This window comes from Haliotis cracherodii, unplaced genomic scaffold (assembly GCF_022045235.1).
Source record: "Haliotis cracherodii isolate W230 unplaced genomic scaffold, xgHalCrac1.p SCAF_1, whole genome shotgun sequence".
In the NCBI taxonomy this organism is placed as follows: domain Eukaryota; kingdom Metazoa; phylum Mollusca; class Gastropoda; order Lepetellida; family Haliotidae; genus Haliotis; species Haliotis cracherodii.
This window is the reverse complement of record NW_027266264.1, coordinates 11,671,113-11,699,104: the sequence shown is the minus strand read 5'-3', so window position 1 is coordinate 11,699,104 and position 27,992 is coordinate 11,671,113. Positions and strand designations below refer to the sequence as shown.

The 27,992-nt window shown below is 41.3% G+C and overlaps 2 protein-coding genes across 4 annotated transcripts in view; both read left to right on the top strand.

Annotated features, from left to right (window-relative positions):
* Positions 1–11: 11 nt before the first annotated feature.
* On the top strand, positions 12–27,277 carry LOC139472650 (transcription elongation factor B polypeptide 3-like). 2 transcript variants are annotated; one of them, XM_071255117.1, is made up of 12 exons: positions 12–86; positions 2,694–2,750; positions 6,527–6,851; positions 7,721–9,756; positions 10,798–10,891; positions 13,278–13,355; positions 13,639–13,692; positions 15,769–15,866; positions 18,359–18,460; positions 19,239–19,320; positions 20,156–20,335; positions 21,933–27,277. In XM_071255117.1, the coding sequence occupies exons 1-12, from the start codon at positions 12–14 to the stop codon at positions 21,995–21,997; spliced, it is 3,246 nt and encodes a 1,081-aa protein (XP_071111218.1). In that variant the 3' UTR covers positions 21,998–27,277. The 2 variants fall into 2 exon arrangements, with proteins under 2 accessions (XP_071111218.1, XP_071111226.1); XM_071255125.1 differs by lacking the exon at positions 13,278–13,355.
* A 348-nt stretch (positions 27,278–27,625) lies between these two features.
* The window catches only part of LOC139472633 (scavenger receptor cysteine-rich domain-containing protein DMBT1-like), a 41,988-nt gene continuing 41,621 nt past the window's right edge, over positions 27,626–27,992 (top strand). The window contains exon 1 of one of the 2 annotated variants that reach the window (XM_071255110.1): positions 27,626–27,934. In XM_071255110.1, the coding sequence (XP_071111211.1) occupies positions 27,877–27,934 (58 nt within the window). In that variant the 5' untranslated portion in view covers positions 27,626–27,876. The remainder of the gene's footprint in view (positions 27,935–27,992) is intronic. The other variant, XM_071255103.1, reaches the window with a different exon arrangement.

Genomic DNA, 27,992 nt, shown 5'->3' with positions numbered 1-27,992 from the left:
AGACGTATGCAATGGCGGATCCTGAAACTTTTCACAAACTGAAGAAATATAAAGCGTATCTAGAGTCACATCCATACGGGAATAAGGTAGCATAAATATGTGTGGTCGTCTCCCTCATGCACGGTGCAATAACTACGAGCCAAGTATATCGATGCTAAACAGGAATTAAGAGCCACTGCACTGAAATAATCAGCGTCTATCAGCTGAGCTAAGCAAACCAAGAAACAAAAGCAAGGCTAGCAACAAAAAAAAAACCTAAACGGTTTAAATGAGTTTTTTTTTATGGTAATCTGGCATTTTTGAAGAAGGAATTGAGATATTCCCAAACTTCAAAGGTGGTTTGAGAAACAAGCCAGGGATAAGCAGCTGATAAATGAAAGTTTGTTTTCCTTCATCTAGAAATGATTAATGATGGTGCTTTGTAAACTTCGGTTATGTGCCAGTGGGAATGAAGAGTGAACCATTGAAACACACTGATTTACCATCAAACTGATGAAAATGTAAACCACTTTACACAATGCAAGGATTTACTGTAAATATAGGCCTATAATACATGATCATGATGATAAAGACTGAGTATGTTTTCAACTGTTTGAGATAAAAGTATATAATTTTTTCAGTAGCATGATATTAAACTGATTTCTGTAAATTTAAATATCATAAGTTTAATTTTCTTTTGTGCTTCTCCTGCCAACAAGCCATCCTCCCATTTGTTTCCCTGTCACCACATGCCATGTCTACAGATTTTGCTGTCACTGTCTCACCGACAGTTAGTATGGCGAGTAAATGTAAAAGAAATCTAAGATAACAATAAATATTAGACACCAGGATAGTTCAAACGATGTTCTAAAAACAAAATTAAGAAATTCAATGATCACCAAATCACAGTTCAGGGTGCCGTTCCACAAAGCAATGATAGCGTTGAGACGATTGTTAGCTCTCTACTTACATAGACTTACAACAGTCGTAGCACTAAGATTGCTTTATCGAATGGGGCCCAGAACCTGCCTGTAATCGTGATATACATAATCTTAGTATTGTGCAAACTTACCTGTAATGGTTTTTACATGACGACAACTGGCCAATCTGATACCTTGATTCTTTAGTGGGTAATGATCATGTTTTGACCATATAACAATACTTATGAAATAATGAAACAAGATCATTCCCTTTAATAATTACAGTCCTAGGTCACATCCAGAGAAGCTGGTTTATCTGATTACAGCAACAGGCTCTCATGATAAGTCATAAGATGCCATATCATTCCTCATAAAGAATCGAGCTCTCTGACTGGCCAGTCACCATCATACGCCTTGTCTGACTGGTCTGAAGATATCAGGTAGTCATTGTGTTGATGTCATGCCGCTTGCTTGTCATGTCACAACTGACTCAGTTCTCACTTTGAGGCTCTGCACTGAGAGCTCAAGGTAAATATCATGCACAAATATTTCACAGAACATGGATTTGTCAGTTGTGAACCTGAAATGAGAAATTAGTTACACGTGTCACTTGCAGGGTGTATGGGAATTTACCAGCTTAAATGACCCAGGAAGATTCCGGGGTAGAATAGGTCTTCAGCAACCCTTGCTTGCTGTAAAAGGTGACTATGCTTGTCGTAAAAGGCGACAAACGGAATCGGGTGGTGAGGCTCGCTGACTTGGTTAATGCATGTCATCGATCCCAATTACGTGGATCGATGCTCATGATATTATTCACTGGATTGTCTGGTCCAGACTTGATTATTTACAAACCGCCATCATATAGCTGGAATATTGCGGGGTGCGGCGTTAAACAACAAACCAAAACAAAATAACAGCTTAAATGTCGGTTTTGTGGTTTACAAATCATCCAGCATGTTCTATTTGTAAAACCCTTTATATTAGAGGTGTAATAATTCAGTTGCATCACCAAATGATACCTATCCTGATACTATGGGTGCAATACGATTCATAACCCAATACAGTACTTTATTTCATAAGCTGATATTCTTTCTTTTGGCAGGTTAATCACAACCCTGAAATATTTGTTTTTAACTGTAGAAAATTGAAAATGGGATAATGTAGATAATAGAGAATCTGGATAAGCTGGTTGCTAAACAGTTTCTGTTATTATTCACATGTTTTTACACCAACGTAACCTGTAATGTAATGTAATGTTTTGCATGTATTGCAGTACAGGGGTTGTCGACTAACGCTTAGCCTCTGAAAATATATAATTTTGATAGAAAGAAATAACTCCATTTCAAAACCCGGTTTCAAAACCCGGTTTGCCCCGATTATGTTTCTAGGTTTGTCAGCACCATACCCCTGCTCGTGGGTTTCACCAAAGTGGTAAACGTCTGAGACCTGCATCACTCCGGGCTTTCCTCCCACATTAAGCTGTCACGCCGCAATATAACTGGAATACTGTTAAAAGTGACGTTAAACCAAACTCACTCTCACTCACTCACTCACTCACTCACCCACCCACCCACCCACCCACCCACCCACTCACTCACTCACTCACTCACTCACTCACTCACTCACTCACTCACTCACTCACTCACTCACTCACTCACTCACTCACTCACTCACTCACTCACTCACTCACTCACTCACTCACTCACTCACTCACTCACTCACTCACTCACCCACCCACTCACTCACTCACTCACTCTTTAATCCATTCCTTGTAACTGTTTTCTTTCATTTCAGGTGCTGCTGGTTCTCAATAAGCTGTCTGTCCTCCAAGTTTCCATATCACTGTTGCAGGTGAGTCAAAGGGAGTGTGTCCAGTATGGGTTGTGTTGAATGTGTGCTGCCATGTGTCATGTATTGGGATCTGGAGCCAGGTCTGTAGCCTGTGTCCCCCACCCCAGATTCCACCCATCAGTGTCCCCCAGCCCTGATTCCACCCATCAGTGTTCCCCACCCCTGATTCCACCCATCATTGTCCCCCACCCCTGATTCCACCATCATTGTCCCCCACCCCTGATTCCACCCTTCAGTGTTCCCCACCCCAGATTCCACCCATCATTGTCCCCCAGCCCTGATTCCACCCATCATTGTCCCCCAGCCCTGATTCCACCCTTCAGTGTTCCCCACCCCTGATTCCACCCATCAGTGTTCCCCACTCCAGATTCCACCCTTCAGTGTCCCCCAGCCCTGATTCCACCCATCATTGTCCCCCAGCCCTGATTCCACCATCAGTGTCCCCCACCCCTGATTCCACCAATTAGTGTTCCCCACCCCAGATTCCACCCTTCAGTGTTCCCCACCCCTGATTCCACCCTTCAGTATTCCCCACTCCAGATTCCACCCATCTGTGTTCCCCACTCCAGATTCTACCCATCAGTGTCCCCCACCCCAGATTCCACCCATTAGTGTTCCTCACCCCTGATTCCACCCATCATCGTCCCCCACTCCAGATTCCACCCTTCAGTGTCCCCCACTCCAGATTCCACCCTTCAGTATTCCCCACCCCAGATTCCACCCATCAGTGTCCCCCACTCCAGATTCCACCCATCAGTGTCCCCCAGCCCTGATTCCACCCATCAGTGTCCCCCACTCCAGATTCCACCCTTCAGTGTTCCCCACCCCAGATATCCACCCATCAGTGTCCCCCACTCCAGATTCCACCCAGCAATGTTCCCCACCCCTGATTCCACCCATCAGTGTCCCCCACTCCAGATTCCACCCTTCAGTGTCCCCCACCCCTGATTCCACCCATCATTGTCCCCACCCCAGATTCCACCCATCATTGTCCCCCAGCCCTGATTCCACCCATCATTGTCCCCCAGCCCTGATTCCACCCTTCAGTGTTCCCCACCCCTGATTCCACCCATCAGTGTTCCCCACTCCAGATTCCACCCTTCAGTGTCCCCCAGCCCTGATTCCACCCATCATTGTCCCCCAGCCCTGATTCCACCATCAGTGTCCCCCACCCCTGATTCCACCAATTAGTGTTCCCCACCCCAGATTCCACCCTTCAGTGTCCCCCACTCCAGATTCCACCCAGCAATGTTCCCCACCCCTGATTCCACCCATCAGTGTCCCCCACTCCAGATTCCACCCTTCAGTGTCCCCCACCCCTGATTCCACCCTTCAGTGTTCCCCACCCCAGATTCCACCTATCAGTGTCCCCCACTCCAGATTCCACCCTTCAGTGTCCCCCACCCCTGATTCCACCCTTCAGTGTTCCCCACCCCAGATATCCACCTATCAGTGTCCCCCACTCCAGATTCCACCCTTCAGTGTTCCCCACCCCTGATTCCACCCATCAGTGTCCCCCACTCCAGATTCCACCCTTCAGTGTCCCCCACCCCAGATATCCACCTATCAGTGTCCCCCACTCCAGATTCCACCCTTCAGTGTCCCCCACCACAGATTCCACCCTTCAGTGTCCCCCACCACAGATTCCACCCTTCAGTGTTCCCCATTCAGTGTTCCCCAGTCCTGATTCCACCCATCAGCATTCCCATTCAGTGTTCCTCACCCCTAATGTCCCCCACCAAAGAGCAATGTTTCCAACCTTGAGTCCAACCACCAATGCCAGGGCTTGAAAAATCCACTCGTCCGCTCGTACTGACGAGTGGTAACTGATGTCGGGCAAGCTAAAATTATCAAATACTCGTCCTGACGGACGAGCAGATACTTACAGCAGTTTAATTTATATTTGTTTTGATGTGCGATATATTGACACGGAAATCACGTTCATTCAGCTGATCGATAGTTATGTCGAGTATAGCATTAACAATTAGGCTGAGGTTTGTCTCTTGATGTATCTTTGCGCAGGCTTTGCGCTGAAACCAGTCTTTATTTATTGATGTAAGCGGCCGGTTGCTAACTACCGGTGATTCGGTCAAGACACACCCAATGATATAACTTTACAGGATTTAAATGCAAGAATCCACAAATATTGTATCTGAAACTATTTTTTATCAGGAATAATATATTCCAATATCTTGTTAATTTAGGTGCTGCTTTTTCATAACATATTTAAATAATAATAACCCTAAGCGAAGCAACTGATCGCTATTGCCAGGTATTAATCTTTACATGGAACCAGTCTGACCAGTCACCGTCAAGGCTCCCGTGCACGTGATCTGGAGAATTACGTGGTGACATACCGGTAGAATCATCCAACAAAATCAAATATGACTTTTAACGAGTAACAGTATGGCATTTATGATACATGTATCCATTCTCTGTCAACTAAAGTTCGTTTCAAGGCGTCAATAGCGGTGATCTGACCGTGGTTGCTGTTAATAACGGTGAGTTGTGCGATCTTCCGATCACTTCACACACGATTTCGCCGAAATTAATAAAAACAATATTAAAAGGAATTTTGAATAAAATAATAAAATAAGTTACAAACATAAGTCCAGATATACAAAGAACACTTTTTTATAGCCAGACAGTGTATTACATGACTAATTTGCGTACTTCAGTATGGATTTGTTGACAGTATTTCCGGTGTTACGCACTCATGGTAATGTCTTTCCATGGGGGAAAAAACATCAAAACTCATTATTTCGTGTATAGTGCGCACCCCCTTCTACACAGCTGTGTTTTTTGGAAAAAAATGGTGCACTATACTCAAGAAAATACGGTAAACTAAAATGGCGGATATGAGAAAAACTTTCTCATCGGGGGGTCGTGCCGACAAAAAGTTGACTGCACAGGCGTAGAAACGAAAACTAAGTAAAAAACAATATGATACACAAAAGCGAAAACGTGTTGTACAATCTGCGTGGTTGAGTGAATTTGAATGGGCAAAATATGACGATGATGACAGCGAGTTATATTGAACTGTCTTTCGAAAATACCCCAAACTATCTGATCCCAATTGTGGACTCGTAACTAGTTTACATCATAATTTCAGAAAAAAAACTTTGAAATTTCACGCTGAAAGTAGGAAGCATATTCAGTGCTGTGAACATGATAAAATGTTTGACAAACCCCAGACTGCCCAGTTTGCCAAGTCAATGCAAAAAGTTGACGAAAAAACTGAAGTTTATGAAAAGCTATTCACAACAGCCTACTATGTTGCATTAGAAGGGGAACCATTTTCAAAATTTCCAAGTTTTTGTCAGGCGCAGTCTAAGAATGGTTTAATGCTTGGTGCAAATTATTTGAATGATCATGCTTGCAAGGCATTCACCCAATCTATAGCAGATGTGTTGAAGAAAGAAACTGCTCAGGATTTGGAAAAACAGTAGGTTTGTCAGTATTTAAACAGATGGTTCAATTTATTTACTTTGTTTTTAGTGGTTATATGGTACATGATACATGATATTGTCTGTTCAGCATTGAGCAATAGGGCAAGTGAAAATTTGGCAGGACGAGTACAAAATAAAAAGTACTTGCCCTGCAGGACAAGTAGGGATGAACAAATTTTTCGAGCCCTGAATGCTCCCCACTCCCCACTGTTTGCTACCTACTGTTGTTTGTTTTCCAACTCCCCATTCCATCAATCATTGTTCCCCGTTGTGGAACTAACCTTTGTAAACAGTGGTTGTGATATAGAAAATCACCTATATTTACAGGAAACTGGACTAGGCAAGCTAGTAAATGGATTCCGCAAGAGAGACACTGAAATAGGTGCCAGGGCGAGAGAACTGGTAGCCAGATGGAAGAATCAAGTTGCTGATGAGGCCAGCACCTCGAAGAAGAAAGGTTCCTCCAGGCGTTCACCCACTCCACCCCCCTCCCCGTCCCCCGAACGATCACCCTCCCCCTCCCCCGAACGATCCCCCTCCCCCTCCCCTGAACGTTCACGCTCCCCATCCCCTGAACCATCACGCTCCCCATCCCCTGAACCATCACGCTCCCCTTCTCCTGAACCAGAACGAGAACCAGAGCATGACTCAGGTAGGTTAACATATACACTTCTCCCAGTGACCAGCCAAACTGTCATTCTATCTGCCTGTCTGTCCATCGGTTTTCTGGAGCCTAACTCATCAACCGTTCACTATATATTTATTTAACTTTGTATACTCAAAAGGCTTGTGATGAACTTGTGCCTTTTGCTGTTCATTTTATGTTTTCCATTTATTAGTTTCCAGGGTAACAGATTGGGTTTAGGTTCAGGTTAGGATTGGGTTTGTTTCTAGGGCATAACTGATGAACTTTCCAATATTTCTCCCAGACATAAGGTATGCTTAAATTGCTTTATTAAGAAATTTTAAGAAAATAACTAAATTTAGATCTGTGTGTTTCAAGTATGAGTTGAACTTACTTTTGAAATGAGGTTGGGAATTGTTTCCCAAACATATCTTGTCAACTGTTTACTTCTTCTTAAATTCTTTTATGCACTATATGCAAGTGCTGAACTGATGCCTCATGGCAATCAGGATGTTTAGAAATTTCTATCTCATGTGTTTCTGTGGCAGTACACAGTTGGACATAGGTTCCAATGAGGGTTTCAAATTGTTGGGCCTAACACATAAACCATTCATATTCCTTGAGGAAAAATAAGCACATCAGACACCATACAATATAAAGCCCTGTTTACTCCAATTGACTGGGGCTGAAGATCACCCAGAGGACACCAAAATAAATCCCATATTGTAGTTTAGTCCCACAGACCAGTGGCTGAAGATCAGCCCATAGAACACAAAGATAAGTCCCTGATTATAGTTTAGTCTCATAGACTGGGAATGAAGATCACCCAGAGAACACCTAGATAAGTTATTTTGGTTTGTTTTATCCTGAGTTTGACCTAGTTTTACAATTTCCAGGAGATGAATCTGACAGGAGGTATTCCTCAGGAGGAGATCAGTCTCCAGGAGACAGTGGAGAAGAGGAGCAGGACTATGAGGAACCACCACGCCGACCCAAAAACATGTTTATTGACAGTGATGAGCATACCTCAGAGAGTGAGGAGGAGGAGGATGACGTGCAATCAAACGAAAGTTCACCAGAGAGAGGGAGACGTGGTTATCAGGAGAGCCCTGACAGAAAAAGGCATGGCCATAGTCCTGATAGGGGGAGACACCATTATCAGGGGAGCCCTGATAGTGGCAGTGAAGGTTATCAAGAAAGTCCAGATAGAAAGAGACATGGTTATCAAGAGAGTCCAGACAGGAAGAGACATGGTTATCAGAACGGTCCAGATAGAAAGAGACATGGTTATCAAGATAGTCCAGACAGGAAGAGACATGGTTATCAGACCAGTCCAGATAGGAAGAGACATGGCTATCAGGACAGTCCAGACAGAAAGAGACATGGTTATCAAGAAAGTCCAGAGAGAAAGAGACATGGTTATCAAGATAGTCCAGACAGAAAGAGACATGGTTATCAAGATAGTCCAGACAGCGGGAGACATGCATCATCCAAAGAGGCAAAGAAGCAGAAATACAGGGAAAGTCCACAACACTCTCCAAAGAGGGATTTAAAACACAAACATAGAGATAGTCCACAACGCTCCCCAAAGAGGGATCTTAAACACAAGCACAGAGATAGCCCACAACACTCCCCAAAGACGGATCTTAAACACAAACATAGAGACAGTCCACAACACTCCCCAAAGACGGATGTTAAACATAAACATAGAGACAGCAGTGAAGTGTCACTTTCTAGGGAAGACAGGCACAGAATGAAGGAGAAACATGACCCCAAGAAAGAGAAGTATAGAGAGGGTTCCTCATCAGACAGGACTAAACATTCCAGTAAGGAGAAAAGTCACTCCAGTTCAAACAGACTGGAGTCTCCTAAGCCACAAGATGTTAGATCAAAACACACTGATCAACGATCTTCCAAACACAGTGACAGTGGCAGTAGATCTGTGGGTAGTAATGGGAAGCCAAAGCATAGTGATCCTAAGAAACAGGAAATTAAAGATCAGAGAAAGGAACAAAAAAGTGATGTTGACAAGCACCGGAGAGATAAAGACTCCAAACCTAGTTCTTCACATTCCAGCTCTAAATCTGGCAGCGCCAAACCTTCCAAGGATGATATGTATTCCTCTGCTAGTTTGTTTAGTCCGGAAAAAGATGAGAAGATTGTGTCGAAAAAGAAAGCCAAACCTGTATCAGGTCATGGGGCCTCAGTGTTTGATTTATTTACTGTTGACAAATCTGAGAAAGTCAAAACGGTTTCGAATAAACCAAAGCCTAAACCAGTGAATCCTACAGGTGCTTCTTCCAAACCAACATTGCCTAAACCAGAGAGAACACATTCTCCTAAGCCTTCTCACTCTTCTAAAGCCAACTCTCATTCTAATGCTGTGCCTAGTAAACATGAAAAGTATTCAGACTCAGGGAATAGTCACATGAAGTCAGAACACAGGAGTGACAAACATTCTTCCAATGTGCCGAAAAAGGATAAACATAGGGATGAGAGTCGAGAGGTGAAGGAACTTAAGGAGAGGTCTAAGCATGATGTACAACGGTCCAAAGACCGGCACTCAAAGACCAGTGCTAGTGACCCTCATTCCAAGAGTAGCAGCAGGGATAGTCATTCAGGGAGTAGTGGAGCTGTTCAGAATAGTGGGAAGGACAGTTCTAAAAGTAGTGACAAGAAGAAGAAGGTAGAAAAACGGAAACATGTGGAGTTAGATGACAACAATATGTCATTTGATGATTTTTTGAAGTGTGATACTTCATCGGCGCCAAAGAGACCCAAAACGATGGCAGCACCTGTCGAGAAAAAAATGAATTATGACAAGTTTAAAGTGAAGAAAAAGACAGAGATGAAACCGGTGAGGGACGAGAGTCCTGTCCTACAACCCGAAGCAGGACCATCAGGCTTTGGGGTGCCTCCAGCACCGAAGGATGTGAGTATTGCTTACATGATTTTCCTCAGGAGCTTGTGAGTGGCACAAACGGTTGCATTGATTATGAACTTGTGTGGATCCAGTTCCTTGGTCCCCTGTAGCTCATGCTTGGCGCAAGGGCTGACCATGATGATTGTGTGGTCAGGCTCTGTGATTTGGCTGCTTGTGTATCATTGTCCCTGGCACCTTGGTATGATAGTCTTGCTGGCAGCCATGTCAACCACTGTCATACTTACCTGGTTCAAGTAGTCACAGGTTGCCATGATACAGATGGAATATTGATGCTGAGACATAAGGCAACAAGCAATGTGGCGTGTATCATGTTTTTCAATGCTTCATTTACCCATGTTCGGTGTATTTGAAAGGAATTTGCTGTTTGTGTTGATAAATAAAGCAAAGTAAAAGAAATGTGATTTGAAAACTGAAAAAATGACAACAAAATAACACGAATACTTCTGCACATGTTCTGAATTTTACAAAAGACACTACTTTTTTTAATTCTTTGGTCAGCACTTTGAGGCTTCTCCTTTTCTCATATATAGGGCTAAAAGTAATAGTCTTGGTTCTCAGGCATCGCCCGCATCCTCAGGTCTGCTGCACGTTTCGTTTTTATTTCCATTTTTAATTTTTAACAAAAAAAGTCTTAATACCTCAAAACAATGTGACCCAATATGGTTACTTCCCTTTACATGTGCATTGCTTTACTGTGCATCTCATGTTATAGTAATGCCGGCAATAGGAGTTTGTATGCTTGTTTATGTAGGGAGGCCCTTTCCCAGGTAGATGGTAAACAACTGTCTATTTGGTTACATACTAGTTTGAACAAGCAAAATACCCTCCCAGGACAGTTCAATGAATTTGCTACTCAAACTGATTTGTCATTACTTTTATGGATTAACCCAGTATGTTAAAGAATGAAAATAAATGTTGCCTTTAACATGTGATCAATAACTGCTAACAAGTGTGATGGAAAACATGTATGTCAGTATGATAAAATGAACGTGATGAGGATGTAGGTGATGTTGTGTGTGGGTTGTCCAGGTGAGGATCACGGAGCAGGACATCCTGGGCTACCTCCCAGAGACTCACGCTCACTACAGGCCGTGGAGGTTCAACGAGGTGGAGAAGAAGCAAGGTGAGCAACTCTACAACATGCCTGTAGCTGAAGCTGTGTATTTTGTGTTCTTCCTTGATTGGGGCGGGGAGGGGGGGGGGGGGGGGGGGGGGTAGCCTAGTGGTTAAAGTGTTTGCCTGTCATGCCGAGGTCCCGGGTTTGAATCCCCACATGGGTACAATGTGTGAAACACATTTCTGGTGTCCCCTGCTGTGATATTGCTGGAATATTGCTAAAAGTGGTATAAAACCAAACTTACTCACTCACTTTTTCTTGATTTTTCAGCCGGGGTAAAATAGCTCTTCAGCAACCCATGCTTGCCGTAACAGGCGTGTATGCTTGTTGTAAGAGGCGACTTACAGGATCGAGTGGTCAGGCTCGCTGACATGGTCGATGCATGTCATCGATCCCAAATGCATGGATCAATGCTGATGATATCAATCACTGGATTGTCTGGTCCAGACTCGATTATTTACAGTCCGCCGTCATATAGCTGGAATATTGCTGAGTGTGGTGTTAAACAACAAACCAACCAACCTTGATCTTTCAGTGTTATGCTTGTTATACCTCATTTCTGTTATATGGCCATCTCTGTGGTGTAGTGTGTCCCTGGAGACCGGAAGGTCGGTAGTTTGATCTCCACGTTAAGAGATGAAACTTGTTGTTACCTTGCCTTGTGCTCATCATTATCATGAATGAGGGGAGAAAACATGGACTAGCTGGCTTGTCATATACTGTGTCTGATTGGGATAGCCATGCTAAACTGTGGCATGGTAAATTGGTGTCTCAGTGGGTTAGCACTATAAGACTAGCATAAGACGGACTAGTACAAGATGGACTAGTACAAGCAGTCACGCACACACATGCATGCACACCGCTATAAGTGTAGTAATCTTGAATGCAATGCTGAGTCCGACCTACCATTCTATATGATGAATACAATGGACCAATTTGCCACAAAATCTCTCCTATCACAACCGTAGAAATTCTGTTGCTTGAAATAACAGGTCAAAGTGTCTCTCCTGTACAGGAGATACTCCTGGCTTTTCATTTAACATTGTGGCCTGGGTGCCGTTGTACAAGGCTATCTTAGTGCTAAGGTGATCGTAACTCCCATACTTTAACATACACTTACGACAGTTGTAGCGCAATGGTTGTTTTGTGCTACGGCACCCTGGTATATACTACTGTACCCCTGAATATTTGCAATCAGAAAAAATTAAGTATTAACAACGTTAGAAATTGGCACTATTCCTATTGCCCTTGCCAAACAGCCCAATAGTGAAGGTGTCCTTAGGAAGAGTAGAAAGTTGCCATTTTTAAAGGTTTTGCTATACGAGGGGCGTTCAATAAGTTTTGCAACTTGGGCATTTGTGTTTACACAAACAATGTCAACTTGTGGCAGGTGTGACACTGGTCATAACATCAGGTTGACACGTGTCATAACAAGTTCCAGACACAACAATAAGTTAGAATTGCACAGGCCACCATATGTAAATGTGGATTCGAACAGTTAAATCACCCACCTACAGCCCCCTGTGACTATTTCCTGTTCCGGCAAATGAAATCTGCCCTACGTGGAAGACGCTTCCAGGATGACGAGGACATAAAGGCTGCCACAGAGGCGTGGTTAGAGGGCCAATCTGCGAATTTCTATGAAAGTGGTATTAAAAGCTTGAAGGACAAATGGAATAAGTGTATTGAGGTGAATGGAGATTATTCTGAAAAATAAAAGTGCAAAAGATATTCAGCAACTTGGTCTTATATTGAAGTTATTGAACGCCCCTCGTGTGATAGCATTATGAGGACTAGTGGACTAAAACTGTTATTTTCTATCGCCTATGCTTCATGGTGGCGGGGGACACCAGAAATGGGCTTCACACATTGTACCCATGTCGGGAATCGAACCCGGGTCTTCGGCGTGATGAGTGAACGCTTTAACCACTAGGCTACCCGACCGCCCCCTATGGTGCTTTAGGGAATGAGTGGCCCAAACGTCTAAGCCATCTTTAGTGAAATCTTGTAGTGAGAGACTAGAGTTTGTTTTTAACAATTTGAAAAGAATTTCAGTATGAGCTTAATGTGGGATTAGAACCCGAAGATGTCACAGGGATGTCACGGATCCTCTTTGGGGAACCCACATGTGGAGGTGCTGCTGACAACCATAGAAGCCAAATAACGTTCACAATTCTGCACGGTTGTCTTCTGTACATAAGGCCATCTGTGATCCCATGGAAGAATTGTAGTGGCTGGTTGTCTCTTCTCAAGAACATGAGAAGACATAAAACTATTCTGAAATTAATTATGGTTTACAATTACATTCAATAGCATGTGGTGTCTACCACTGTCATTGTATTGGTTTAGCTTATCAAACATGTTTAGTGATATGTATGTCTTGTGTTTTCAGTGCATGACCCAGCGAAGGTTGGCTTCAAATCCAATACTCGCACACAGGTGTACTCGGGCAGAAAACACACCACGACAAGTAAGACAATCTTAATCCGACAGATACTGCAAGTTACAAAGTTTTGACAGATAATCATATATACAGGTATGTTCACACGACATGAATCATCCGATATGAAGCTCCGACTTTCATACCATTAAACACACACTATGTGAACCTATGATATACATTGTCTCAAGATCTGACATACACTCTTTGAACCTATGACAGACATTGTCACAGGCTCCGACGTTTACTCTTTGATCCACTTATGTTGAAGATGTTGTGTTTCCATGTCTGATTTCTTAACCTTTCCTTCCAGCAATGAAGCCTCTATTTGAGATCTGTATGCAAGTCCTCATAGATAACATTGATTGTGAGTATCATCCAAGCTCCTTCCCAGCGCGTGACACCTTCGTTACACTCTCGGTAACATCGCTGCCACCAGTGTGGGCGCGGCCATTACAAGAATCTTGAAATTTGCCCTCCAACCCCATATGTAGTAACGTTTATACTTTTGTTTATGTCTTTGGGAATGCCATCATATTTCAATTTGAAAAGGTTTACGACTGACCATGTTTTCCAGACGAATTTACTTTGTTGTTTTGATAATCAGATTGGTTCGAGATTGCAGACTAACGGAAAATCAACCTACTTCTTCCTTACATTCTTATTAGATCAATAACACGATAGTTTTAATGAAACAGAAATTCAAACTGACAAACGAAGAAAGTAATTAAGCAGCGATAAGTGTATTCGGCGCACGACAGTCGACACTTGTTTGTAAACATAACGGTCATTCGGTTGCGAGTTCAACTCCAAGCATGGTTGTGGCCACCTATTCACAGTGGGGAGTTTTGACTGGTGGCAGCGATAGTACAGAGAGCTCCGGGAACGTACTATCGCTGTGAGGAGCTTGAGTATCATCATGAGGCTGTTGGTCAAACAGGGATGGTTCTCCATGGGATATTTGCATAGCAGCTTTTAATATCAGTTCATTGTCTAGGACACTGACTTATTTTCATAAAAAATGCCCTGTACTTTGGTAATGATATAGAAAAATGTCTTATACCAATGAAAAGTTAATAAGATCATGAAAATGTCCCAATACCATCTTTAGCCAAATCGACACGTGAAGATCCGGGATAGAATAGGTCTTCAGCAACCCATGCTTGCTGTAAAAGGGGACTATACTTGTCGTATGAGGCCACTAATGGGATCGGGTGGTCAGGCTCGCTGACTTGGTTGCATGTCGTCGTATCACAATTTTGTGGATCGATGCTCATGATGTCAATCACTGGATTGTGTGGTCCAGACTTGATTATTTACAGACCACTGTCACATAGCTGGAATATTGCTGAGTGCGACGTTAACCAACAAACAAATTTAGCAAAATCACTGATGTAGTACCGGGTATTGCAATATTTTTACTAGTCTGTCATACAGACCCTGAAACAAATACAGTAAACTACATTTGTAATGAACACGCTTTTAACGAACTGATGGATATAACAAACTGGTTGTTTTTGGTCCCAGCAATTTGCTGTATATGTGCTGTATACCTGCTTGTAACGTACTACGGTTATAACAAACTAGAACAAGTGCTCCCTTTGAGTTTGTTATAACGTTTTTGCTTGGTATTACGTTCTGGAGATTTTAGTATTAATGGGTGAAAATTCAAATGCTGAATATATAGGTAAGTATAGCATTACTGCCTTCTGACAATTTTGATGAAGCAGTTCTATCTCTATTAGTCTATATATGACTATCAAGAAGCAAACTGTATAACATTTCACTGGTGTTTCAAAAACGTAGTTACATTGTAACTACATAAATGTGCAACATTGTTATTACGTTGTGAAATAACGTTGCATGGTGATGTAATAATAACATTGTGACAAGGTTGTATCACGACGTTAAGAATTCTCAACCTTACCACAAGGTAGTGTGTTAGCTGGGATGTTAGTCTGTAGTTTAAGAGTTGTTTTGCCTTCCCATGATCCAGATTTCCTGGCATTTTCTGAACACGATGTCAAAACTTAACATGTCACTGACAATATAAATCTATGAGCACGTTCTGAACTGATATCCACGTTATCTTTTCAGACAAGGTTTATTGGGATGAAACCTAAGATAAATTAATTGATTTATCAGTATGTATTCATGTTATGGTTATCTGTGCTTTACAGAACAGGAACAGTAAATAGCAAAGATCTCCTTGTCCAGGGGCAGTGTGCACAGCCCCTGGGCCCCGTTCCACAAAGCAATCTTAGCACTACGATTATCGTAATATTTCTTGTGTCCCTGTGGTATTGCTAGAATATTGCTACAAGCGGTGTGAAACCCAACTCCCTGTCTATTTGTCCAACAGTCCTGTCCTACAGGGTGAGTAGGACTACAGTGTTCCCTAATCAATCAGGTTCATCCCTACTCACACCCTCTATTGTTTCAGCCATTGACTATGTGGGTGGTATTCCTGCTGACATCTTGATGCCTGTGCTGAAGAGATGCACCGCCACACAGCTCTACAACATGGAGGACTGCAACCCTGTGAGTTCCACACCTTTGTCCGGTGATCCTGAGGGTATTCAGTGGCAGAATAGGTGCAATCACCCAATGCTCCCTTGCTTGATAACGGTGTTAGAACCTCTTAATTGTAATAAAGAAGTTGTTCATCCATAAATTCTTATCCTTGCTTATCATAAATGCTGACTAAAATATAAATTCGGAGATTACACTTAATTGCTAGTTGTGAACCAAAATGCTCTGACAGCATAAAGCGTTGTTGAAATCCAATTTTTTTTATTTACTGTGTATCATGATGTAGTTGGAATTTTGCTGAGTCTGCTAAAAATAAGAATGACCCACCTACTCTTTTTCTTTGGTGTTCCGGCAAATCATCCCGAGGTCTTTGGTTGGTTGGTTGGTTTGTTGTTTAATGCCACACTCAGCAATAGTCCAGCTATATGACGGCGGTCTGTAAATAATCAAATCTGGACCAGACATTCCAGTGATTAATATCATGAGCATCGATCCACGCAATTGGGATCGATGACATGCGTCAACCATGTCAGCGAGCCTGACCACCCAATCCCGTTAGTCGCCTTTTACGACAAGCATAGTCACCTTTTACAGCAAGCATGGGTTGCTGAAGACCTATTCTACCCCGGAATCTTCACGGGTTCCCAAGGTCTTTGAAGAGAATATGATTGTGAAAGTGGCGTATGACCCATCCTAACCATTGAGCCCCGTGAAGATTTCGGGGTAGAATAGGTCTTCAGTAACCCATGCTTGCCGTAAAAGGCGACTACGCTTGTCGTAAAAGGCGACTAATGGGATTGGGTGGTCAGGCTTGCTGACTTGGTTGATGCATGTCATTGATCCCAATTGCGTGGATCGATGCTCATGATATTAATCACTGGATTGTCTGGTCCAGACTCGATTATTTACAGAAGGCTGTCAATAGCTGGAATATTGCTGAGTGCGGCGTTAAACAACAAACGAAGCACCTAACCATTGGAATGCTGTCACCATGTCTGTCCAGCCACTTTTTTTTCGGGAGCATAATGCCTCAGACCATTCACTCTGCACATGTGTATCAGTCAGTTGGTGAACTGGTGCCTTTTGTTATTAAGGACATTTAAATGTTTTTGGTTATTTCATTTCAAGGAAGCAAATGGGTCTTTGTACACAAATTAACCATAGTGTCGTTACGACTTTCTTGAGTTTTTGGCTTGACTGAATGGAGGGACCTTGCTGTAGCTGTTTACATACATTAAGATTTGCTACATTTGCGACATCTTGACTGAAACCTCTTGGTCTTTAGAGTTACGTCTTTGTGTTCATAACAATGGTTTCTTTGAAGTGTCACATAATTCTGATCTGATTTCACTCATGTGGTATACAATAATCATTTCCATGGAAACACATTGATTTGGTTTCCACAGCAGAACCAAACTGTTCAATACTGGCTTGGAACAAAAATCAGTCAGATGCATGTAATGTTTGCATTTTCATAGAAACACAGCTTTGAAAAGACTTGTAATTGGGTTATTTGTCTTAAGAAGATCTTTAATACCCAGTACACGATTGTTTGCAAAAGCATGAAATTAAGAGCAATTTGAGAGAAATGGATGTGTGAAAATTATGCTTGATGCTCTATCCATTTTGCTTGCTTTGATGACATAAAACTGATGATCTCTGCAACTTTCTACGAGACTTTGTTTAGAGTTACCTCCCTTCTCTCAATTATCATCAAAGGCTCATGGAATCCTGTACAATGTTTTGGTCAACAGCTCCGATATGTGTGTGTGAAAATGAGTTTCTTGTCTGTTATTGGTTTATTAAAAAATGGCCTTAAAAACTTTATTTTATGTCTTGAAATGTTCTTTAAAGGGAATTTGATAACTGAAAGCTTGTGAACAACTGATGTTCATTTAATTCTTTGAGCCAAGGTCATTCACTCTTCCGGGCAAATATGGAAAGGGAAAAGAGCCATGTAAATTTGTAGGATAAGATTAATTTACTGAGGAATTGTAGGTTGTTGTAATTGTTTTATGTTTGATGGTGAAGTTGTTTGTTTGATGGTAAAATATGTGTCTTTGATGGTGAGGTATCTGTGTTTGATGATGAAGAATTTATGATATTGATGGTAAAGTATATGTGTTTGATAGTAAAGTGTTTGAGTGATTTATAGTGTAGTACTTGTGTGTTTAATAGTGAAGTATTTGTGTGTTTGGTAGTGAAGTATGGGTGTGTTTATTGGTCAAGGTTTTGTGTTTTGGTAGTGAAGTATTTGTGTGTTTGATGGTGAAGTATTTGTATGTTTGATGGTGAAGTATTTGTGTGTTTGATAGTGAAGTACTTTTGTGTTTCATGGTAAAAGATTTGTGTGTTTGATGGTGAGGTATTTGTGTGTTAGATAATGAAGTACTTTTGTGTTTCATGGTAAAGGATTTGTGTGTTTGTTGATGAAGTATTTGTGTGTTTGATAGTGAAGTACTTTTGTGTTTGATGGTGAAGTATTTGTGTGTTTGATTCAGCACTTTCTGGAGGATACGGACGACCTGTGGCACAAGCACTGTGAGAGAGAGTTCCGGAAGGAGGGACCGGAAGAGATGGAGACATGGAGGGAAATGTACCTGGTACGTGGGTTCAGAGAGGCAGGGGTATAGTGTTACATGTTGATGTGCCATAATCCTATGATACTGGATGCAAATACATGTCCCAGACAATGCTCACTGGTTCATCAGCAACATACCTGTCATCATGTGCAAGGCCAGATTTTTAGGGATGTTGACTGTGAAAAATTGGGTGGAAAAAATAAGTCCATTGTGCAGGATATTTTTATTATCTTAAAATAAGTTAAGAATTGGTGTTTTATGAGAAAAATGAATTCTTGTCCTTGTTTGGGCCCTTATAGATATCATAAATCTAAAATCTGTTTTGTAATGATGATTTATTGTTTCAAAAATTCTGTTTTATTCACATAAAAATCGCTTAAGATTATTATTGTCAAGGTGATCTTTACTGTCTGTGGTATAAAATATCCCTTGTCATTCTGATTGCATATTTTCCCATGAATCCGTAAACCAAGCCAAAAATATGTAAGGCTTTATTTAAACAGCATTTGAAAACCCGAGTAGTCTGAGACACTGCATCTCTGTGTGCAGGGTTGGCCATTTTGCCATGATTAGATCAGCTGATTATTGGTCCTAGTCCCTGATATGCCCAGACTGTTCCGGGACCTGTCAGCACCCTTGTGGTTTGGTTTCAAGTCATTTACGCCTATTATTATTGTTGTTGTTGTTGTTATTTACCAAAAGGCAGAAGGCCAGTCTTTAAAACAGGTTATGTTAACCAAACCTCCCGCACCTGTGAGGACTGTATTGTATTATTGAGTCCTTGTTGTTTTGCTTTCAGCGTTTGCTGGATGAGAGGGAAGCAAAGTACGAGAGACTGAAGGGACGCATGTCTAAAACTGTCAAGAAACTGGATACAACAGGTTGGCTGAAGTGTAGAAATGTCCATTAAGCACCATCCTCCTAAGCCAAGGGCGTTAACTGACTATTATAGTCCAGTTTCTTCCCTTGCGGAACTTGGCAGGAATTTCGTGGCTCAATCGTCACCAGTGGCTATTACGATTTAAATTGCTTCTATGTCCCTCCTATTGACCTCTCACTTCAAACAAAATGGCGATGGTCAGTCAAGATGATCAGATCCATAATCAAGATCTATATTGCAATAAAACGGGTCTTACCTCGTAAGGGGGCACGGTTGGCCGTCGTGTAAGGCGCCGCTATTTGCTGTGCAGAGTGGCGTCCCCTGGACACGCCAGAAACCTATGATTGTGGGTTCGAATCCCGGTTCGCCCTGATTATGTTTTTACGTTTGTCAGCACCATACCCGTGCTCATGGGTTTTACCAAAGTGGTAAACGTCTGAGACCTGCATCACTTCGGGCTTTTCTCCCACATTAAGCTGACACGCCGTGATCTAACTGGAATAATGTTAAAAGCGGCGATAAACCCAACTCACTCACTCACTCACTTACCTCGCGAAGTGCATTAAATCACTTGAGCACCTTGATTAAAAACATGTAAAGATTTGGAAACTAGCTGTCGAGGCCCAGTTGATGGTATGAATGCTTTGCAAATTCTGCAGTCAACAGAATCTGCACGTTGAAATCCATAATGTTTACAAACTGGAAGCCTAGTTTGTTGCATGATTTTGATTGGACTATGCACAGATAACAAGGGAATAACTTGTGAACAGGTTGTGGCCAGGTTGTGGCCACTGATTAATGATAAACTACAAGAGTATGCCATCTGTGTTTTCCAGCCAAGAAGGTGAAGCTGGCGTACGTGGACAGCGTGGCGAAGCCGCCCCGAGAAGTCAAGCGCATGCAGCAGAAGTACGGGACTGCCACCATCTCCACAGCGCCGAACAAGGGCAACGTTGATATGTGCTGGTCCCGCTCTAAAGCCCCAGTTGCTTCTCGGCCTGTGCCTCCTTCAAAACGTAAGTCCTGACAGTGTTTGGTTCGAAGGGCTTAGTGGGATGAGAACACTTTAGAATCCAGGGCCCATTACACAAAGTGATCATAGCGCTACAAGTGTTGTAACTCTATGTTGAAGTTTGAGACTTACAATCACCTTAGCGCTATTATCTCGTTTTGGAATGGGTCCGTGCATTACAGTTGTTTTTGTTTGTTTGTTTATTTGTTGTTTAACGCCGCACTCAGCATTATTCCAGCTATATGACAGCGGTCTGTAAATAATCGAGTGTGGACCAGACAATCCAGTGATTGACATCATGAGCATCGATCCACACAATTGGGATCAATGACATGCATCCACCAAGTCAGCGAGCCTGACCCCCGGATCTTGTTAGTTCCCTCTTCCGACAAGCATAGTCGCCTTTAAATGCAAGCATGGGTTGCTAAAGACCTATTCCACCCTGGATCTTCACGGATTGCATTACAGTTGTAAGAGTCTGCATGAAGGTGATACACTTCATGGAAATACTGTGCACAGCAGAGTTCACCTCATTCACTCACTCACTCCACATGCTCTGGTGTATTCAATGAACAATTTGGCTTGAGAATGAGTTGTTTACTTCAGCAGGAATATGAAGATTTTAAAACACTTATAGATGACTTTCTCACACAAGTACAAGGATGATTTTTTGTCATCAATATTTTCAAGTCATTGCCTTAACGTTATATTCTGTAACAGAACAACCATATTATAACATTGAACTGACTTGATGAAAGACTGTACATGTAGAGTCATGTAACTATGTGGTAAAGTATTCTTTCAGTGATTGATTGACTATGGATAATAGTTATTATCTCAACTGGGCATTGCTCAATAGAGTTTATATGATCACGTATCTCTGTCTGTTGTCTTTTCATTGTTGGGGACAGGGGTGGCCAAGTTGTCTAAGGCGCCGTGATTTGCTGAGCAGAGTTGACACGCTGTGATATAACTGGGATATTTTTAAAAGTGGCGTTAAACCCAACTCACTCAGTCACTTACTTTTCATTGTTTAGATTAAAGCTTATTACCATAGAAATTTGCATGAAATACTGAGTTTGTCTTGTCGGGACTTGATTATTTACAGGCAGCCATGATAAGACTGGGGCCAGCCTAAAACAGCAAACCTTTGGAACGAATTCAGACAATCCTTTGGGTTGTCTCCCTACTACCATGTCATCCCTCTAGATTCTAAATTCCAAATGTTAAGTGTGGTATTAAGAAGGCGACAACAATATGATATTCTTTTTCGGAAACTTGGACTTTTTTAGCCCCCCAAAATTGATTTGTTCTCGAATTTGACAAAAGTAAATAAATTGTTCACTGGACATGAAGGATGTTGTTGAAAAATACTGTAATGTCCTGTGGGTCCTACCAAAACTGTTAAGGAGGGACATTGACAAAATGTTCTGTCTCAAACACGAATGCCCCTCAGCCCCCCACGCCCCTCCCCGAAATTCTAAATGGTCCGTCCCTAAGAATGATGAGGTTGATAAAGCTGTTAGGGTTGGCATCTGAACATTGCATCAGGTAAATAACAGCCAGGCATGTGATCTTCTTGTTCTTGTTTGATGTTACAGCGATAAGGAGAGTGGCACCGATGATGCAGAAGACAATGAAGATGATCAAGAAACTGAAAAGATAGAGCAACTCTCACTCTGACCGGCAGCACTTGCAGCATTCCTGGATCAACACCACTGTCAGATGACCTATATCCCTGACAGGGACTCGGATGTGTGAACTCCAGACACAGGGCTGGACACCTTGACCGACACCTGGTATGACCACCAGTCATACCAACTCAGTTGACACCTGATTGGAAATGTGCATTGTTACACGACCCGACACCTGGAGGATGACTGGTAGAAATACCAGACTAGACACCTTGATGGACACCTGATTTATAACTGGTATGGACACCAGATTGGACATGATCAAGGGGTACTGGTAGAAATACCAGACTGGACACCTGATAGGAAACTGGTATTGTCAAATGTCTTGACACTATTTGGTGTATCAATACCACATGGAAAGGTGATATAAATACCAAGCGGGACCCAAAGACTGACACATGTTCGGACACTTTGACACATGACAAGACATTAGGTTGACCACTTGATTGGTCGATGAGATTTATGTATTATTGAAAACGGCTATGAGCACCATCAAGAAAGATAAGATTGACAACAGACTTACTGATGGCAGATTTGAATTTCAGTGGAAAGACCTCAATGGATTTGCAGAGACTGATTTTTCCCCATGGCGGAGCACCTGGATTCACATTCAAATGGAGGTCCAACCTGGCGACATAATTATGTAAACAGTTGCCTGAATAATAAAGTATGACTGGACTCCCCTTCTGTACTCATCAAACATGTCAGGCAGGATTAGAACTTGAAATAAAACTCAAAATTGCATAATTAGTAAATTTCCTTTTGTTCCTCAGATCAACTGTGTGGTGGAATGTAGTGTATACATACAAACACGTGAAGTATTGGTGACGTTTTGTTTTAGTCTTCATGCCCTTGTTTAAAGTTTCATTTCATATGATTAAATCTTCACATGTCTCATTATGTATGAAAGGCCAGAGTATAATATTTATATGTCTGTAGCTGGTAGTGAGATTATTTATATGGTATTTTGACTCAAGGTTTGATCCCATTTCTAAACTCCTTGTAGATGAAGTCGAACCTAGGCTTAAGCCACACTAGCCTCCACATTGACAGTTCACCAATATCATTTAAGTTGTTTGCAGCAAAGTTTAGAGGATCCTTTCTTGTAAGGGAACAGACACTGCTGGCTCTGATTGTATCAAACAGATTTCATATGATTGTATTTGTTTCATCATAATTATTGAACTGTGGCTATCACTGTTGGCCATACTATTCTGTTCAATGACAGGAAGATATTAGTGGGTAGCTCTGGTGAGATTTCGGGTGATCCCCAGTAACCTATGCTGGTTGTAAGAGGCGATTAAGTGGATCAGGTGGTCAGGTAGCCTCAGTGACTTGGTCGAATTTGTGTCCATGTATCCCCATAGGCATGGATGCTCATGATATCAGTCACTATTGTTTGGTCCGCCGTCATATAGCTGGAATATTGCTGAGTGTGATGTTTAACAGCAAACAAAACAGCAATGACAGAAGTCCAAAGTTTTCAATGGTAGCTTCAACATATGGGGAGAAATTAGAAAGTGAAGCGTTCAAGAATTTGTCAGAATTATGACCGTTTTGGGCAGTGATCCTCATTAATTGCTGTATTGACTTGTGTTGGATTGGGAGAAACTTTTGACAATATCTTTGTTTTGTTATAATGTTGTAGAGATCGGGATTGTTGTGATAATGACAGTGTATTGAAGTTCGTGACAAATGAAATATCACCTTGAGCATGTTAAAGTACAAATATTACCATAGCTTCAAAGCAAATGAGGTTAATAAGAATAATATTATTAAACTATAAACTCTGTCTCATAATTATATCTGTACTTCTGCTTATCAAAACAGCATGCAGTATTTATCCAAATGAGTAACATGAATCACTACTGCTGTGATCACTATGATCATGATGTTGATAATAGGAAAATGTAAGGTAAATTCTTTGCTAATTGTTTCATGAAATGATTGTGTTGCAAGGATAGTAGTATTTCACAAAACTATTTTAGGGCAATTTTCTGGAGCTGAAGATTGCTAATTATGATATCTGGTATTAATTTATTTGGAGTGTGTGGACTGGATTTGTTTCCAATTGTACAGGAATATAATTTGTTCCAAGTTTGTGTGAGATGAAAAATTTAAATTGCATTTGCTTTCTGTGAACTTTGCTGAAAGCGATGCTTATAGTATGTTTACAGTAAGTCAAGCTCAACATTCTCAGAAATTGATTGATGTCATAAATCAAGATGTCAAGTTATTTGTGAACATTTGAGAATACTTGGAAATGTGAATTTGCACCTTTAATATACATTACATATTTTCTTTTGACATTTTTGTGTAATGTAACAAGAATATTTGTTAGTGTAATTATTAGCTGTGGACCTATAAATGGTATTTGAGCAAACAATGTTTGGTCATTAAGTATGCACCACTAGTCTGTCAAGACTTGAAACAAGTTGCATTTATATTCATAAACAAGATTCTCAGCCTCAGGGTTACTTAAAAAGGCTTTAAAATGGAATTATTTGTCTCCATTTTCCTGATTTTTTTGGTGTTGGATGTGTAAGCCAAGTAACAAAAAATGAAATGCCCAATGGAAATATATTGTAACACTCAGGGCATTTAATTCCACTGTAAATGATATTCATGCCACAGTATAGCTGAAATACTGCTGGGCTCAGTAACACCCTGTCTCACGCCACCTTCCCTGTTTCTCCCATCCAGGATTGCAGTTATCTCCCCTTCTGTGCTGTTAATGCAGATAAGTGCATTTGTCCTCGCTGACATTTAAATCAATATTCTTTTGCATGTTCAGGAACTGGTCACATATTGTGCATATACATCTGTAGATTCAGTTTAAGAAGTCAATATTAGCACTGTCTTCACAAACCCACGAATACCTTGCACAGTATGTTATGTGTAGCAGTAGGAGGTTTTAAGTCATAAGGAAACAGTATGTTCACTGGGCCGCAGGTTAAGTGTTAATACTGTGTAACTTGAAGGGTTTTATTTATGTTTATACTATCAAGTAAGTATATACCTTTGAGAAGGCTTTTTTACCTCTTTTCAAGAGGTTTGTAGGGGGTATGGGTGGCCCAGTCATCTAAGGCGCCACGATTTGCTGTACAGATTTACATCACTTGGGCTTGCCAGAAACCTATGATTGTGGGTTCGAATCCCGGTTCGCCCCGATTATGTTACTAGGTTTGTTAGCACCATACCCGTGCTCGTGGGTTTCACTGAAGTGATAAATGTCTGAGAACTGCATCACTTCGGTCTTTCCTCCCACATTAAGCTGACATGCCACAATATAGCTGGAATAATGTTTAAAGTGGCGTTAAACCCAACTCACTCACTCACTCAAGAGGTTTGTAGTGGTCAGAGACTACATACAATGAATCTGACTAATTATTATGAGAAAAGTTAATTGTTACTTTACTTTGTATGAATTGTGTGATGGTATATTGTTCTTTTTCCAATAAATCAAAAAGTTGTGAAATATAATGTTCTTTCTGGGTGTGGCTCCAGTTGGTCAAATCCTTTAATAGAATTAGAAAAAAAGTGTCACCTCATGCAATATCATCGTATTATACACCTGTTGATACAGTGATCAGCATCTTTTTGTTTCTGAATTCAACATCAATTGTTTTACAATCATTTGTATAGGTTTCAACCAAGTGGTGAAGTAATGCCTCTTTTGGTGGGGACTTTCATTAAGTTGGACTTGAAATAATCCCACAACTTCTCATTCAGTGTGGGAGATGACTCACAGTATTGTTTGGTGTAGAAGCAGTGCCACCAGAGAACATTATATTTGAAAGGACTTGACATTCTTTTTGGTGTAGATAAACGTTACTTCATTTTACATATTTTTATTCCCCAAATCCCTGAAAACATGGAAAAAATAAAAAAACATAAAATCACTTTTGAAATAGAAAAGTAACGACCGATTAATTACTGCTTGTACATGAACACATTGTGGCTGTTACCATCTGTTCTTGCTTACAATGAACACTAGCCTCTATGGGGTTAATGTTTTATGGAAATAATGCTGTCTTTTCCCTTCAAGTGAAGTCATTGCGTCGATCCACGCAATTGGGATACGATGATGTGCGTCAACCAAGTCAGCGAGACTGACCACCAGATCACGTTAGTCGCTGTAAAAGGTGACTATGCTTGTCATAAGAGGTGACTATCAGGACTGGTTGGTCAGGCTCGCTGACTTGTGTGGATTGATGCTCATGATGTCAATCACTGTATTGTCTGGTCCAGACACGACAACTAAAAATAATATAATGACACTTTTTATGACTTTTATAAAAAAAGATGCATGCAATAATGCATGACCAGTATCTTAGAACAATATTTGTCAGTTTTGTATATATGTAAATAACTCCCCTTAAATAAAATATTTATTTTGAAAGTTTCAAGGTTTCGGAGTACCTTGATGGCATTGGCGTATTGCTGATAATGCTGATGACAGTGCTATTGTGTGGACTGATGCATATTTTACAGTGGAATTGTTGTCAGGTCTTTCGAAATGTGCTTAATCTGCATTCAGTGTAAGTTTTGCTGTTCAGCCCTGATGAAGAGTATGTATGAACGTATTTGATGTGAAATCAAATGATGAATGGTGCCTCCCAGTCTGAGGGTGAAATGTTAGTGTGCAGCAGGTTTAATCACAAAATGCAGTGTCAAGGTAGACACAGTTTTATGGATAACAACTTCTTTAGTACTGTAAAAAGTGACGTTTCGGTATAGATCCTTATGCCGTTGTCAAGCAAGACAGTCGCTTTTTACAGTGTTAAAGAAGTTGTTATCCATAAAATTGTGTCCACCTTATCATCTGTCAACTTCTAAGTAATGCCCATCAAACATTATGTCCTAGGACTGCTGTAACAGACATATGACTGTCCTAGGACTAGGTAGACACAATTTTATGGATAACAACTTCTTTAATACTGTTATCCAAAAAATTGTGTCTACCTTGTCATCTGACAACTTCTAAGTAATGCCTATCAAACAAATTGCAGTATGTTTGACACAATTCCTTTGAATTATTCCTACCTGTTTGTGATATTTCTCTGAACCTAAATGGCTGACATGTATATGTTTTGTAATATATACATACAGATTGATCTTATGTTTGTTATTAATGAGAAATGTTTTGCTGGGAATTAAACTTAAGTCATTACATTTCATGTGTTGACATTCTCTTGTGGTAGGTGTCTGAATGGTTATGAAAACCGGCCATGATTTGGCAAGAGTGTCCAGGAAAGTTTTAATAAAATATGTTGTGAAGTTATCATTAAGTTGTCAGTTTGATATTTGAAATTGGTTTTGATTTGTTTGTTTGTTGTTTAACGCTGCACTCAGCAATATTCCAGCTATATGACGGAGATCTGTAAATAATTGGGTCTGGACCAGACAATCCAGTGATTGATATGAGCATCGATCTATGCAATAGAGATACAATGACATGCATCAACCAAGTCAGCGAGCCTGCCACACTCGGCAGTATGCCAGTTTTCCAGGTGTATTTTATGAACCTAAAGTGAAACGCATTTATAACACTCTTCAGAGTATAGCCTACATTGTTAGCCGTTCGACTTTTATAAAACAAGTGATCATCGCAACCAGAGCAGAACCGAGCAAGCACTAAACAGGTCTGTCGAATCAGCGGTTTCGTAAAGCAGAGGAAATACGATATACCGTTCTCGGTGCACATGAACGCACTGTGATGTCGTCACGACCACTGACCCCATAGACTGGTCGGGTAACTAATATCTACCATTCCTCGTCAGCGGTTGTGCCAACTTGTGCCACTCCTCGTCACCTGTTCCGCCAACATCCAGCATCTGCTGTTTTTAGGATGACGAGATACGTGCATCTCACCTTGTTTCTACTGTTCACAACGACAACAGTTACAGGTGAGTTGTTTGTACAGGTGAACTGTGGACTAGATATCGATCGGCATGCTTGAAAATA